General features: G+C 22.0%; 2 protein-coding genes across 3 annotated transcripts; one reads left to right on the top strand and one right to left on the bottom strand.

Moving 5' to 3' along the window:
- Positions 1 to 1,633: 1,633 nt before the first annotated feature.
- Positions 1,634 to 12,149, bottom strand: LOC105366633 (transmembrane protein 47). Of its 2 annotated transcripts, XM_011505137.1 has the most exons (6): positions 9,744 to 9,994; positions 9,582 to 9,686; positions 4,764 to 4,950; positions 4,063 to 4,212; positions 3,913 to 3,975; positions 1,634 to 2,171 (listed from the first exon to the last, which is right to left on the bottom strand). In XM_011505137.1, exons 2-6 carry the CDS (start codon positions 9,627 to 9,629, stop codon positions 1,948 to 1,950), a joined length of 672 nt encoding a protein of 223 aa, XP_011503439.1. In that variant the 5' UTR covers positions 9,630 to 9,686; positions 9,744 to 9,994; the 3' UTR covers positions 1,634 to 1,947. The 2 variants fall into 2 exon arrangements, with proteins under 2 accessions (XP_011503439.1, XP_011503438.1); XM_011505136.1 differs by lacking the exons at positions 9,582 to 9,686; positions 9,744 to 9,994 and adding an exon at positions 12,084 to 12,149.
- Positions 12,150 to 15,156: 3,007 nt separating this feature from the next.
- LOC105366663 (uncharacterized) lies at positions 15,157 to 16,130 on the top strand (the record flags this gene model as incomplete). The annotated part of the gene is given in 5 exon segments (XM_011505182.1): positions 15,157 to 15,276; positions 15,373 to 15,421; positions 15,424 to 15,450; positions 15,520 to 15,584; positions 15,975 to 16,130. Coding segments are annotated over 5 exon segments (417 nt in total), but the record flags the coding sequence as incomplete, so codon positions are not given.
- Positions 16,131 to 16,550: the final 420 nt, after the last annotated feature.

Genomic DNA, 16,550 nt, shown 5'->3' with positions numbered 1-16,550 from the left:
ATATATATATATATATATATATATATATACACACACACTTACATAATGCAGTTATATTTTTAATTTTTAATACATTAATGAGTATTACCTTCAAGACCTATTCCTACTTGCACTTTCGAATGCTGTATTCTATTTTGATTATTACTTTTATTACTTTACGAATAAAACGAACTAATATTTATTGTTTTAAAAATTATGCAAATGTATAAAAATTCATATTTTAATCAGCTAGGGATAAAGCAAGATGAGCGAAAGAAAAAATGAGAATGAAGTGATGGTCAAAAAGATGAATGTTTTCCGAGATTATTTCATTTAAAACATTATTTAGTTAATAATATTAATTACAATTTTCATAATTTGATCAGGAAATAAATGAAAAATTATTGTATAAAAAATATACAAAATAACAATTTATGCTTTCAATTAGTGCCATTTGTCTATTAGTTTTCAATTTATTATGCTTTAAATTATATAATAATGTATAAGAAAGATGTTTTTTTCTGATAAGAAATATAAAATAAATAAAGTAGAAATCAAAATTATAATACGAAAATTTTCTTAAGGTTATTTAAAAGCAGTTAGAATTACACATTAGTTTTTCAGTTTATCTGGCGCATTATTGTTAAGGCTAAAATCTATTATTCAACAAATAGTATTTCCTACAGCACATTATTTTTCTTATTAGTGAAAAAAATGTGATATCCAATTACTGCATGCAAGCACAATTTGCTTAAATAGAAATTAATATATATACATATAATTAATTAATAAGAAATATGAATTATAATACTTAATGATTTAATTTATTATTTTCTGTTGTCTACATACAAGTATATACAAATTTTGTAAAACATAAATTTTCCAATTTGCTTTGAAAGATATACACTGACAATTTATTGAAAAATAAAATTTTTGACTTTGATAAAATGAATTAAAAAAACTTACATAATTAATTCTTTTTGTGTATCAAAAAAATAATGCATCTATTTCTAAATTAGAATAACTTTTTTTATAAAATGCTTTTATTTTTCAACATGCATGGAAAAATTTTAATTATATTACAATAATGTATATAAATTTATGCATGTATATTTATCCTTACTTAATATTTGAACTTAAATAGTTTTTTATATCAAAAGTATATTTTTCATTATATAATAACATTGAATATAGCATTGACATTTTTATGTGAGTAGTTTCATTTTTATTTATATACATTATGAATGATTTATTGATAATTGGTCTGTATTATATCAAATAGTTTAAGTCTTTACTAGGAATTTTTTAATATAATTAGATTTAAAATTTTAATCAAGCACTATATTTTATGTAAAGAAATTCTGGGGTGATTATTATATTTGTACATTTTTTCAAATCCTTGTTGTTCAGTATTATAAATGTTTTAATAGCCTAGATTCAGATAAGTAACAATAAAAGTAGTTTGTAATTTTGTAATTTTTGTATGTTTTTGCACTATATCGTATTTTAAAAGTAAGTAACTCAAAAAAAAAAAAAGATTTTATATACTGACTCAAAATGAAATATTTTGTGCTTGCAACAGACAGAATAATATTTATTTCTAATAAAATAATATTTATACAATTTAATATTACATAGAAATTGTTTTCATTTTTATTTATGAGAAAAGTATTGTATATATGCTAAGTAGACAAAGTTCAAAGAAATATGCTAAACATATTAAACTTGACCAAGTAAGTCCAAATGATACTTAATCTTTAAATATACTCATAAGTCCCATCAAAAAGAGCAACACAGTAGTCATGGATGTTCTTCAGATGGTCGACACAGTTAAACAGTGACCATGTTCCTTTGGCGAGCTTACTTTAAATATTTGCATTTGTGTATGCCTGTGTGTGTCTCATAGTAATGATGGTTGCATTGTTGGGATTAGCCTTAGAGGACAACATCAGGCAAAGAGCAATGCCACTAGGCGATATGTGTTCTGCTCCGTGGCCTGTGATGTACCGAATCGATCATTGAGCCACAGCTTGTGCTTCCACCGATATTATCACGCACGATTTTTCGTTCCTTGTAGTAGATTTCCTCACTCTCTTTGTCACACAACAAGAGAACAACTCCACCAAATAGGAATATGGCTGCACCCCAACCAACGCCATATGCCCAGCCGAATTCCCAGATTGCTCGATTACCTAAGGAATAGTTTTAAACATTTATAAAAATGTCCCAGTCTTATAATTAACATTTATTTCATTTTTAATTCATATATAATTCATTTAACTAACTACATATTTTGTCTTATTCTTTTAGTATTTTAGCTAATCATTATAAAATTAGAACTTATTAGAATAATTTATTTCAAGATCTATAAAATTCTTTACTTAAATTAAATTATAAAATTAAGATATTCAAGTAATAGTTTAAAAATATAACACAAATCAAAGTACATTCAATTATATTTTATCTTTCATTAATTCTTACAAGGCAATTATTATATTTTAACAGAATTAGTTTTTATTATAGATTAAATTTCTTTTATAAATAATTTTTGTTAATCTAAATTAAACCTTGTAGCAATATGTAAATCAATATATTTGGAATAGAGTTACCCAAAATACATTGTCAAACATGTATATGCGAATATGCAAAGTATTGTGTACAATCATCAGTGCATTGTGTATGCACATGTGTCAGATTTGGGATAGTAAAAACTGATGCAAAGCATGCTACCGTTCTTAATTTTTCTCTCTCTTTCCAACTTGCAAGTTGTGAATTACATGCCTAGTTATTCGCATTTTTTCTATTCCTATACACTCTCCTAGAAGATATGCTTTCATGCTCTTTATTTTGTGCACTTTTCTAAGCAAATGTTTCTTCTCTTAGTTTCTGTTTCGCCTACATTCTTGTATCTTCCCATGTACATTATTAAAATATTCCAATTTTTTCTACATAGTGAGGGTTCGAGTGTGATAGTAAATTTACTAAATTGCAAAAAAGTTACTTATCAAAGGACAGAGGTCAATCGATGTCAAATTACAATCACTTGAGCTAGTACAACCTTATTCCAGTCTTCTTTTGAGTTTCAGGTGTTAACCGGGTTCTTCTGTACATTCATTATTCTTCTCTTTTTTCTATGTAATACAAGTTTTTAGAATGTCACCGTCATTTTTAAATTACTTAATACATACCTCCAATTTATCTTTATCGCGACGGCGCCGATTTAAAAATCGATCATATTCTAACCTAATTGCAAATTATATATAAATATATTTTCGGTAAACTGTAAGCTATTCCTATATTGAATTGTAATCATCTATAATATTAATTTAATTTAAATCTTTATCTTTAGTTGACAATTAGGTATAAGTATCCACTTTCTATAAATACATTTTTGACATATTTACATTATTCTTAGATAAAGAGTAATGTAAGCGCACCATTCTATTACATTTTATAAGAATTATTTTTATTTTCTCCTGTAAGAAAATTTCTATATTATTTATGTTTCCCTATATCATTAAAAATAAAGAAATCTTTATTTAAGCAAAAAATTATGCTTAAATCACATAAGAATTATAAATTACAAAAATAATTGTCGACAAAAATCTAACGTTTACAAATTGATTATACATTGAAACTAATAAACCTTCGCATATATGTTATTTAAATATTTATAGTTTTCTTAGATAATTTTTTAAGTATTTGATAAAATGAATAACAAGCAGAAAAATTACAAATATAATATTATTATATTATATATAATGATATAATAATATTATTATATAATTAGTTAACGGTTGTCAGATTTTTATATATAATTATTACTATACGAAATTCATAATTCATTCTAAATTAACTGTACCCAAGCATATAATATATATATAATAATGATATTAAAAATTTGCAATGTTATTATTGGATAAATTTGTTTACCGAAGTCAAGTTCCGCAGTGAAACAGACTGGATAGATGACCAAGGCTATCAGGAGAGCGATGACTATATACAAAGAGATTTTCAATTAATATTTCAGGTATGAATATTCAAAAATGTAAAAAATGAAGTAGATTATTATGCATATCATACGAGCAATTCCCATGCAGAATACTGCAAATCTGTAATACTTGTGTTTATCACAATGGTCTTGGCATCGAAGTCCTAGACCCGTAAATATTGTTGCCGCTATATCAGCCAAAAGGCATATAACACAAAGTGCACCTGCTGCTCTCATGTATACTGCCAATATATAAAAAAAATATAAATACATATACAAATACAATATTTATATTTAAAAAAATAATCTGAAAGATGCACATAGATTTTTATGAAATTTTGAAGTTTTCGTATTTCTGAAAGCCTCATGTAATGTTGAAAGTTTAAGGAATAGAATTATTGCAGAGAAATTGTAATTCCAATTAATTCACAATAGAAATGAACTGAAATTTAATTAAAGGCTATTTATCGATTTATATTTAAAAGATTTTCTAATTCTATATTTCTGCTGACAAAATAAGTAAAATAATAACATTTCTGAATTAATTCATAAAATAATCTGAATTTTACACATACCTCCACGTAAAAATTTTAATTAATTCAGTTCACGCTTGTTAATAAGTGAAATGCTGAAACTAAAACTTTTAAGCTAGAACGAGACATGGTTAATACTGTGTTAAAGTTAAAAAGATTGCAGGAGCGAGAATAACAACATAAGTCATTTGTGATGCTTATAAAGAAGTTAAAAAATTAAAGTTTATTTTCAAACGATGCTTTGTGAATTATTTACTTACCAACATTTCGGGCTTGGTAGCAACCTGCGGGATCAGGCATGTTAAACGGCAGTGGTGTTGGTGCATCCTCCTCAATGCAATGGATAAATAAACCTTGTCGCCAGCCTAGTGCCATTAACCAATCGGTTGATGCTAAACCCATTATCATCAATAGTATCACGATCATTCCACATATAAAAGCTATAACCTGAAACAAACAAATCAAATTTTTTGTTCTTTTAATTCTTTAACTATGCGTGCAAATAAAATTAATTTCCTTCATATATATATATATATATATATATATATATATATGAATATACATTTAATTTTACATTGTTTAACTAATATATTTTATTTAAGGAAATGCTTAAATATATTGTAACTTTTTTATGAAAAAATAATAATTACAGATTCGTTAATTAAATATAGATAATTAATAAAAATATGTTTATATTTTTGTATTTGTTTAATTGATATATTTTGAATGTATCAAGTACATTTCAATAAGATATATGTTCAAAAAATAATTGTAATATTATTTATAACCGATGTATTTAAAATAAGATTATAAAACGTCATATGAATTTCATTGATTGCTTGTATATATTATATTTATGATATTTTATAGGTTAATAAATAATACTATTATAATTATTGTTTGTTTTATGTATTTAGAGTGAAATTGTAGAATAAAAATATTGATAATAGTATCATTGTAAAATATAATTTAAAAATTATTAATAACAGTAAAAGATAAAAATGTAGTAAAGATAAGATTAAATATGTTGATATATAAATTAAGGATAGTGAAACGAAAGTTGCATAAATTTTACTGAATTTTCATTTTAATATATGTCACTAAAATCGAGAATATAAATATTCCTTTAGGTTGTGAATACATTTTTTAATCGTTGCAAACGATTTGTTGGACTTTTCTTTTTTGTCACTAATTCCAATGGTATTAACAAAAATTTTATCTAATGTTTTTTAAAAGATAATCACTTTCACTACACTATTATGAATAAGAAACAGCAACAAATTTAGCAAAAAAAACAAATTAATAAAACTAGAATCTGTAATTTATATAATCTATTATTATTCTTATAAGCAATTTATTTCATTTTGGTACAATAATTTAATTAAATATAATATTAAGTATTGTATTTTATTTAAAATACTCATTATTCTTGAAATTATAGACATGCGAAAAAGAAATCGTAGTTAAAACAAATATAAATAACATTTATATTTAAATTTATATATGCTCATTTGTTGTTATAATCGCATTTTTAATATTAAACATGAAATAAGCATATTAAACATAAACTCCACAAAAGGAGTTCAATTATATTTTTTTATGCTGGTAAAATCATATAGTGTTCTAATAATTCATTTAGAATTATTAGAATTATTAAGAAATCAATTTTCATATAAAATTAATTTTGGTACAACACAAAATGCAATGTAATTAGTAATAATTTTACAAAATTATTTAAAATACATAAAAATCATTAGTTCATAGTGAAGTTTTTCAGAAATTCAAAAAACAATAAAAAAAACCCATTCACAAACCAATATTTATAGTGAAAGCAACATGTATCACACAAAAATAGTAAAAAATAGCATAATGAAAATAGGAAAGCAGGTATAGCAAATATATAGGTAACACCAAAACGAAGTACGTAATATTGATTTTGATTTCCGACAATTAACGTGTATCACTTTCAATTCAATTATATATTAAAAATAAATATTTCAATTTTGGTTCCGAAAATTCTGGTTTAATTTACATTAAAATTGCCATACCATAAATTGAATTAATTGATTATTCTATTATTACGAAATGAATTTCATAGTTATATTCTTTACTTTTGTCTATATTTCATTAGAATATTATTATAGTTATTAAAATTATCATAAATGTTTAATAGTCACAATATTAAAAATAATCAAGGAAAATTGTATTGTTATATTAATTACATCCGTTTACGTAATAATTATTTCTATAAACAATGATTAATAACAAATAATTATTCATTTCTATAAACCATAATTAATAACAAATAAGGATTCATTTCTCTAAACTATACAATTCATTCATAATAGATAATTAACTAAGAATTCAAATTATTAGTCCTCACTAATAGTATATATTAATTCAGTTTTATGTTTATAACAAATAACTTTAATACTAAAGATCTGATTTTTAATTAAAAGGACATATTTTACTAATATTTTTGTATAAGGTTTTTGCAAAATATATTATTTTAAATTTGCACCTCTAATCAAATAATTAATATGACATTAATGCACACATAAAACAATTTACAAATACAATATCTGGATTATATACCTTAAAGAAATTTAATATGTGATTATTTCTTATATTAATATGACAATTTCTTTTTCTGTTTCAATTTAAACAAGTTATATATGTACAATCATAAATAATTAATTTATGATTATGTTTTCATTATATACAACTTATTACCACTCGTTGACATTTTAATATAAAAAGCAACTACTCTCAAAATAGCTAATATTAATTTAAGAACAATAATAATTCTCAAATAAATTTTTAATTAATTCCTATATATAATTAGCACATATGTTTATATTAGAGCGTGTATATTTTCTTTTTAATCTTATTAAATGACTATATATAAAATGTACTATTGTTCTGCAATACATTTATAACTAATACATTTTTTATGAGAACAGAAAAATATTATATCAACAAACAAAATTAAAACAACGTGTTTGGTTATTATTAATTAGATAAAAAATAATAACCGCTGAATTATATAATAAAAATAAAGTTATATTTACATACTAGAAAATATATAAATGGTAATATTGATATAGATTTCTTTTATAAAATTTTGTTATTTATATATACTGATTATTTTAGTCTATAATTAAAAATTGGACTTTTTCTAAGTTGTATGAATTTTTATTTTTATAGTTTAAAAACATTTTGCAATATTTAGAGTAATTTTAAATATTACGTGATAGTGTACATTAGCAGAAAAAAGTTAAACCATATATTTCAGTAAAATTTAAGTAATAAAATTGCATCTGTGTATATTGTAATATGTGTATATAATATTGTGTATATGTATATAATACTGTGTATATAATAATAAAAGTGCATTAAAGTACTGTATAATTGAAATTTTTCAACGTTTATTTATTATTTATTAAAAAATATTTATTGTATACTAATTTCAAATTGCTGTTCATAAATATTTTATTAGATCATTAATACATAATTATTAATTATTATTAATAGGCTTCTGATTTAAAGAAAATGATTTGTATGAAAAATTTAAACTTAGAAAAGTACAAGTTATTTATTTATTGAGAGCTTGATAACCCAGACACAATTAATATTATAATTATATTATGTAGATTAATAATTATTTATAGAACAATTTTATAAATATTTTATATTAAATTCTAATTTAAATTTCTTACCTTATGAATTGTACGTGTTAAATTTTGTACGATTTTAAATAAAATATAATTAATAAAAACACAAAATTATGTTTATAGAGTTATTGATGATCTTTTATATTTTCCTTGTTGATAGTATATATATTTTTTTATTTACAATGCAAAAATATATTTATTATAATCATTCTTATGCAAATTTCTTCTTTACCTTATTCAATTCTCAGTGATCCTTGATACAATCTAATTCATTTTTTGCAACATTATTAAGTATCACAGATATTTTTATATAAATATATTTACCATTGCCTAAGGTTTTGACATTTTATGAATGAAGAATATTATATTATATCAAATACTACAAATTTTAAATATACATATATATTTATGAAATAAATAAAATAATTTTAAAAGTTTGCAGAAGTCTATGCAATGCAATAAATATATTAAAAATAGTTAAACCTATTATAATCTTTATATTTTCATCATAAAAAGTAAACTTTTAAAAATCAAAATATACGTTTTTAAAGACTATTGAAGGTATACATGCAAGATTTAGGATATTAATATATATAGACAGGTAGTATAATTAATGAATCTGGACTTTTACAGTGTTATACCACACAGTGCACTACCAAAATCATAATTATATCAAATGATTTTAATAGATATAAATATCTTATCAAGAGGTATAATTCAATATTTGTTATTATTTTTATTTTATATGATATGTTGAATTATGAATATTTATTAGGATTCTCATACTTTTAAGTGTATAGTAATTAAAACTTTCGGAATACAACCAATGTATAGTAATATTATTTCATAAAGAAATTTTTTAATTGAAACAATTAAAATTTCTTTTAAAAAAATACGGCTTAGTTAATATTATAAAACAAAAATGGATGTAAAAGAAGAAATTTATTGTAATTAAGGAAATCTTATCTCTTACAAGTTTTATATTTTCTTTTGCAATGAGAATAATTTAGGATTAAAACTTTTTAAATTTGGTATTTTAAATTGAATATTTCATTAGCAAAAGTATTAGTAGAGTATTAAAAGTATTTTTGGGTTGTATTTAATGTTTTGAAACTAAGAAATAAACAGCAATAAAAATTGATATTTTCTTGTTATCAAACATTCTGATAAAAGAAAATTTGAATATATGTAAATTTGAAATGGTCAATTCGAAAAAATGTTTGAGAACATTAATAAAGGGATTATATATAAAAATAAATAAGGCGTTGAAACAGAATAATAATATAACCACGCCTTCGTTATAAAAGTGTAAGAAACGATAGAGTTTGTGAAAAAAGACGAATTAAAAGCGGAAAGTATGGATGACAGAGAGGCACGTAGCTAAATTCGAGCTGACAGTTATACCTGGGCGATTTCCTTTTCCCCCATGTAGTCGTCAGCAACAGTATACATGATCTTATCCAGAACAGAGTCGGCTTTATTCCCCGGTAAGGGCACCTGACACAAGAACAACGGTCTGGAATTTCAATTGATGTCCTTGGTACAACAGGTATTTTGGAACAAGAAAGTTCGCCGTGCCTCTCCAGGGTTTGCTTTTCCTGACAAATAAACTTCTTTGAAGGTTTGACACTACCGTCCTTGTTACTCATGAAAACGCTCAAAAGTGCTGAAGAATACGATACCGTAACGCAACCTTGACTTCAAATCATATAAAGATGTCGTTCGTTTACTTGATTCCGTACTACGGTCTCTAGAGTGTGTAGTTATCTGTAATGCGGACAGCAGCTTTGAACGTATCATAACTAATGATCAAGGGCAAATGTTACATTCGATCCCCAAGAGCACTTGCGCATTCAGACGCTCAACGATGAGAGAACGTCGCGTATCCAGTAATATAAATCATGATCACAGCTGCGACTGCGCATCCTGACTATTCATCTTTACGCTCCAAGAATAAGTAGTAGACATTTGCTAGTGATAACTACTGGTTATACGATAACATGTAACTTCAAGATTTCTCACCTCGTCCAGCTCCAGTGCTATTACCACACTATCGTTACCTTATCAAACTTATTTATTAACAAACATACCGTTTTTACTTTAAGTAAAAATGTCTAATGAAAAAATGTATCTGCAGAACGATTTCTTTTGCTAAAATATTTTATATAATTTTTTATAATTTAATTTCACATTTAATTTTAAGCATTTAAGGAATAAAATATGTTATAATTTATGAATTATAAATTATTATTAACAATTAATAATAATTATTATTCAAATTAGAAAATAATATATTATTTACCTATTAAAAATTAGTAACAGTTTGAACTTAATTTTAATTTTAAAACAGTAAAAAATTTTATATTTTAATATATAAAAATATATTAAAAATGTTATATTTAAAATTATATTTAAAATTGCTTATTATATATTCTAAATATTTATATTTTCTTAATTTATAAAATCATTTTCTTTAAAGCATTATTATAATTTATGAGTACTATGTTGTACATATGTAGCAGTAGATTGTGCCTACGAGTAATGTTATACAATCAAGGGATATGTAGATAAGTCAATATTAGATATTTAAACTAAACATTCACTATAATTTCATTAAAAGTAAATGAATGAATAAAAAAAACAAGTAATAGTTTTAATCAAATCCTTGGGTCTATCAAAATTTTAAAATATTGTTTTTTTAATATTAAATAAATTATAAGTTAATGTAAAATGCCATGTAATTGATACAAAATCTGTAATAAAATATTGTACATTTATCTAATTATATTCAAGTGTTTCTAAGCTTAACCAGTATATTTATTACATATTTCAATTTTATTTGTTGTTTTTATAAGTAAATAAGAAAATAATAGTATTTTATTAACTAATATGCACGCAAATAATAAAGTTGCATATATTTTTGCAATTTTTTGTATTGCATAAGTATGTGTATTTACACATTTTTTAAGAGATCTTTTATGATTGATATTTTCTTTTTTACTTATTTTAGAATTTCAGGCAAATATGAAACTAATTACATATATCACCATATATATACTAAAGTATATAACTAAAGTAGAAAACAGAATTGGATATTTTATAAATTGTTATTTTAAATTTTATAAATAATATTGAAAATTTATTTTTAATTGTATATTGTAAAATATTTATAATAATATAAATCATTATTTCTTTTTAGTAGAAATAGATATCGAATTATAAGTCTTTATTATCAGTAATAAATTTATTATTTATGCATTTGTTATTTAATTTCATATAATTCCTTATGTAATGCCATTCACTTAAACCATGTGAATAAATTGTTATTTAAATTAAAAGTACTTTGTCATAATATCAATGATATAAAAAAACTGAAAAATTTTCAGTATCTTTAACTGTACATACTATGTTTGTATTTAATATTTGATACTACATGTGCAGTGCTAAATGATTTCATATTTTGCACCATTATATTTTTTTTTTTGTAATTTTTTTTAAAATCAGTTTCTGTGCTGATGGTAAAATATGTAAATTAAAAAATATACTACTTTTTAATACAAAAATAATTATTTATATATATTTCATCATCAAATTTCAAAGTATAAAGTTATAACTTTGCTAATTTACTTATACTTAACTATACAGTAACTTATACTTAAAATTAAAGACAAAATTCCATTGAAACTTTTATTACAATTTTCAATTATGGTATTAATTATAAGATATAACTGTAATCTATTTTAATATAAATAATTTCCTATTTTAATTTAAAACATTTTTAAATATGATATTTAACCATTTTTGTTAAAAAATGATATTAGATTTTAGTTGCTTTTAATTTATAAACGGAAGTATTAACGACTTTAAAATATATTTTTATTATATAAATATATTTATTATTCTTACCTTCAGAGGACGGATAATTGTAATTGTCTCAATTGTCATTGTTTGAGCCATTTTACTTTAATTAAGAAATAACTGTAATAAAATAAATTAAAGAAAATTGAAAAAAATGTATATATATATATATATATATATATATATATATATATGTATATAATTTATAGACATACCTTTAAATTATATTAAAATTTCTTTGATGATAAATTTAATTTATATGTAATAATTAAAAAAATTGATAGTTTGAACTATAACAAAATTTATAATAAAAATTATAAATTTCTTGTATATCTGTATGAATATATTTAAAACATTTATATTTAATTTGTATTTTATTATCAAAGATATTGAATAAATGTTCCATAATAAATACAATACTATTATTCTTATATGGTAAACTAAATTTTAACACATTAACAAAAAATTTTTGTATAATCATTTTAAAATAGAATAGAAAATAATAGAGACATAATTGACTTATTTACTATAAGAAAAAACTAACAATAAACTCAAATATTGCATCAATTGATAATTGATAATTACAGGTAGAGAAACGAAAAATATTCAATAAAATTAATTAAATTGATATTGTCGTTTCTATAAAATAAAAAAGAATGAAATTTAGTACTTACGTCGATTGGTATAAATTTTAGCAAATAAAATTTCTATTTTAATTTAGATTCAAAATCAAGAGAAATTCGATTATTAACAAAATGTTATTCATATTTCTTGAATAACTCATATGTGCAAGTATGATCGATAATTAATACTTATCAATTAAAATCTAAATTTTATCTAATGCAGATACAAAACTGCATTTACCGTTAATCTTATACACAATGTATATAGTTTGCTATTGCGGGAACAATTCAAAGAGGGCGTTCAGCAGTTAAATACTTGACTATTTGTTTTCACTACAATCATAAAAGTAGTAAAAGGGGAGAATAAGCATACAAGCCGAAGAGGAAAATAAAATAAAAGATAAATGAGAAAAATAAATGCAAATTTGTTGTGAGTATATTAAAATCATGTTATTGCCTTTTTTTGTAGTCACTAATAATACATTGGTATATAGTAAGAGAAATATATTTTTAAGTACTATGGGATGTGTTTATCACTTCATTAAGATAGTAGACTGTAGTACAAATCTGAGTTACCTGTTAATTATGAAATAAAGAGTGCGATATGAGTATAACGAGAGAAGGCACGTGAAAAGTTATAACAAATTTAATATTATTGTATAAACAATCTTCTTATTTTCTATTTTAAATTACAAAGGAACAATTTTGTTATCATTATTAGTTATTCGGTTCTAATACTTGATAATCTATAATTTATTTTGACTGAAAGTATAGTAGAATTGCTTTGGGTTGTAGATCTCTTAATTTCCATTGCAATTATAATTAATAATTGGTACATAGTAGTGGTATTGAGAAAGTGTGGATAGAGCTTTGGTGTAGGGTACGTTTAACAGCCATGTTTAATAAAAATTTTAAATCTAATCTCATAAATTTTGGATAATATATATTAAATGAAAAAATCCAGCTAGATGCATACACATATAACGAAATGTATATTTCATAGTGACAATACTAATGATTTTATATCAATTTTACAAGATATATTTTTATCGTGTAATATTATTTAATAAAAAAAATTTGTTTTTATTTGTCAAATATTTTAACAGAAATAAAAAGATATAAATGAAGATAACTAAATTTTTTAACTTTTGTTATTTCAAATAAATTACTTTACAATATTTGCTTAAAGTAATGTATTGTTTTACAATTTATACAAAAATCTTTAAAACTTATTGAAAACAGCACGTTTTTTATAATTATAAAATGAATTTAAAAATTCAATAGGTTAGACCTTCATTTCAGAAGCTTAAATAGGTACATCATTTAAGAATACATTTCCACTGTTTTTTGTTAAACAGTTTGAAAGTTATTAATTTTATTCTTAAGTTTCATGTATCGATGTTAATAGTAACACTAATTTATTTTACTATCAAATATTTGTTGTAATTAGATATATTTATATATATTTATATATGTTAGAGGATAATAAAATATAATAAAATATATTGCATAAGAAATCAAAGTAAAGAACTAAATAAAAAAGTCAAAAAAATAAAAGCATAAAAAATTTATAATGGTATAACATTGATAATTATATCATATGTGTTTGTAATAATATCAATGTCATAGAAGAACATCAGATCATGATTTAATTTTTTTCAAACAAAAAAACAATAAAATAGTTTAAATGTCTTGGTCAATAAATAGCATATACTGTCTCGTGAAGCTAATAAGCTATATTTCGGGAGAGTTCTTCAAGGATCTTTTTATGTAGAAAAATGTATTGCAATAATAATGAAGAAGTGTGAGTGGACATGAAAACTGTAATAATAAAGGGACAATTACTTATGTTGGTTTACTTGATAAATGAATATATGCATATATACATACATACATATAAATCATATGTATATATGTTAATATAGTAATTCATTTCATATATTATTATGCTTTTATTAATCAAATAATAAGTAAATTAATTTCTCAATATTTTTCATAGTTTTATATTTCTTTTCTACTTGGTATACATTTGGTATATATGTTCTTAATATAGTATAATAATTTTAATTGCACTATTGTTTTATTGTTGCTTAATTTAAATTATAGAAATAATATATATTATAGATAGACTATTATTTATTATGAATAAAATTACACTATCATTTCTTTTTAAACTATGCTACTCAATTCAATCTGATCAATTCTATTGCAAATTGGGTACAAGAACCCCATACAGATATATAACTAATTATAATAAATCAAAACTCAATTCTCCAGATAAATATTAATACATTATTTATACGTTTTAATAAAATTTTATTAATACTTCAGGACGTCAAGAAAAGAAAATTTGGTTGATGATTCGCCATGGAACAAGATTATCTGGAAAAAATATTAAGTTAATGATTAATAGTTTACCACAATTACAGGAAAAAATTACAAAAAGTTTTGAAAATAACAATTATAAATTATGTTATAATTTAATTGAAAAACTTAATAATTGGAAATTGTGCCATAATAATTGCCATCCACTGTATTTAACTGATGAAGAAAAGAATAAATTTATTGATCTTGCAGAAAGAATGCAAGCAGGTTTTCCAACATTATTTTTAAAAGATTAAAATACAAACATATATAAAGTACAGATATTATATATAAATTCGGTATTACAATTTAAATATAATAATTTAATAATATAATTATGCATGTAATAGTTTAAATACACAGCTACCCAACTTATAGAATGCAACGCAAAATCCTTTGTTCTGGGTTATTTGGTCAATATCAAATTATCTGTTATTTTTAATTTATGGTTTTATAAAAAAAGTGATATAAAACATCATACAGAAAATGCTTAACAGAAATAGATGAAAATTCAGAAACATGTAAAGAAAGAGATTTATTTTTAAAAAGTGAAATTTTTAAAAAACTTTATTAGAAACTTTAAAACTATTTGTATTTACATTTTTTTATGGTAATAACTAATTTAAAATATTAATTATATCATTATAATATTTATTGAATTAGATATACATAAATATAATAATAATAATGTTTTTTATTGGTTATTATTTATAGAAACTCTGAAAATTATATATATTACATATGGATTTGAAACTGCTTGGAATAAATTTGATACATCACCACGGTGTGATTTACTCAGTTATAATGATATTAAAGTATGCACTAAAGTTTTACTTGTTTTTAAAATATAGCATACAAATTATTTTCTTAGATTATTGAATTTTTGATTTTTATATTCATATTATATATGAAATTAATTAGTAATAGTTCAACAATATAAGTGTGATAAATTTTATATAAAAACTTCAGCTGTGAAATACAAGGACTAAGCACACTTTTATTATATCAAGAAAACTCGATTCACATACAAGGTTGCCCATTGGAACCATTATGTCCATTATTATTGATGAAAAAGATTTTTCCTGGCACAAAACAAAAGTTATTGTGAAATTGCATAGAATTTTATTAAAATTATTATTTATGTATATATTTATTTGGTATTTTATAAGTACAGTTTTATTTTAAAGACATTAATTGTCTATTAAAATATACTTTTTTAGTTTATAAAATATGTAAAATTGTTTATTACCATATATTATCTAAAACAGTATTTCATTTTATACTACAAATTAATGTGATGTTTATATTTAAAAGTTATATAATCTGACTTAATTATTGTTTATCTTTCAGTATATTGATGTAGTTGTGTATTTCATTTCTTTTATTTTTGTATATTATATGTTGTGAATGGATGAGCCAAGAATATATCCTGAAATTACTAAAATAAAATTATTACCAAATATTAAACGATAATTTCATAATTTAATATTTTTATATAGATATTTATTATTACTTATTATTAAAAATA

The sequence above is a fragment of the Ceratosolen solmsi genome, unplaced genomic scaffold, assembly GCF_000503995.2.
Source record: "Ceratosolen solmsi marchali unplaced genomic scaffold, CerSol_1.0 scaffold9, whole genome shotgun sequence".
NCBI classification, from domain to species: Eukaryota; Metazoa; Arthropoda; class Insecta; order Hymenoptera; family Agaonidae; genus Ceratosolen; species Ceratosolen solmsi.
This window is presented reverse-complemented; position numbering and strand designations above follow the sequence as displayed.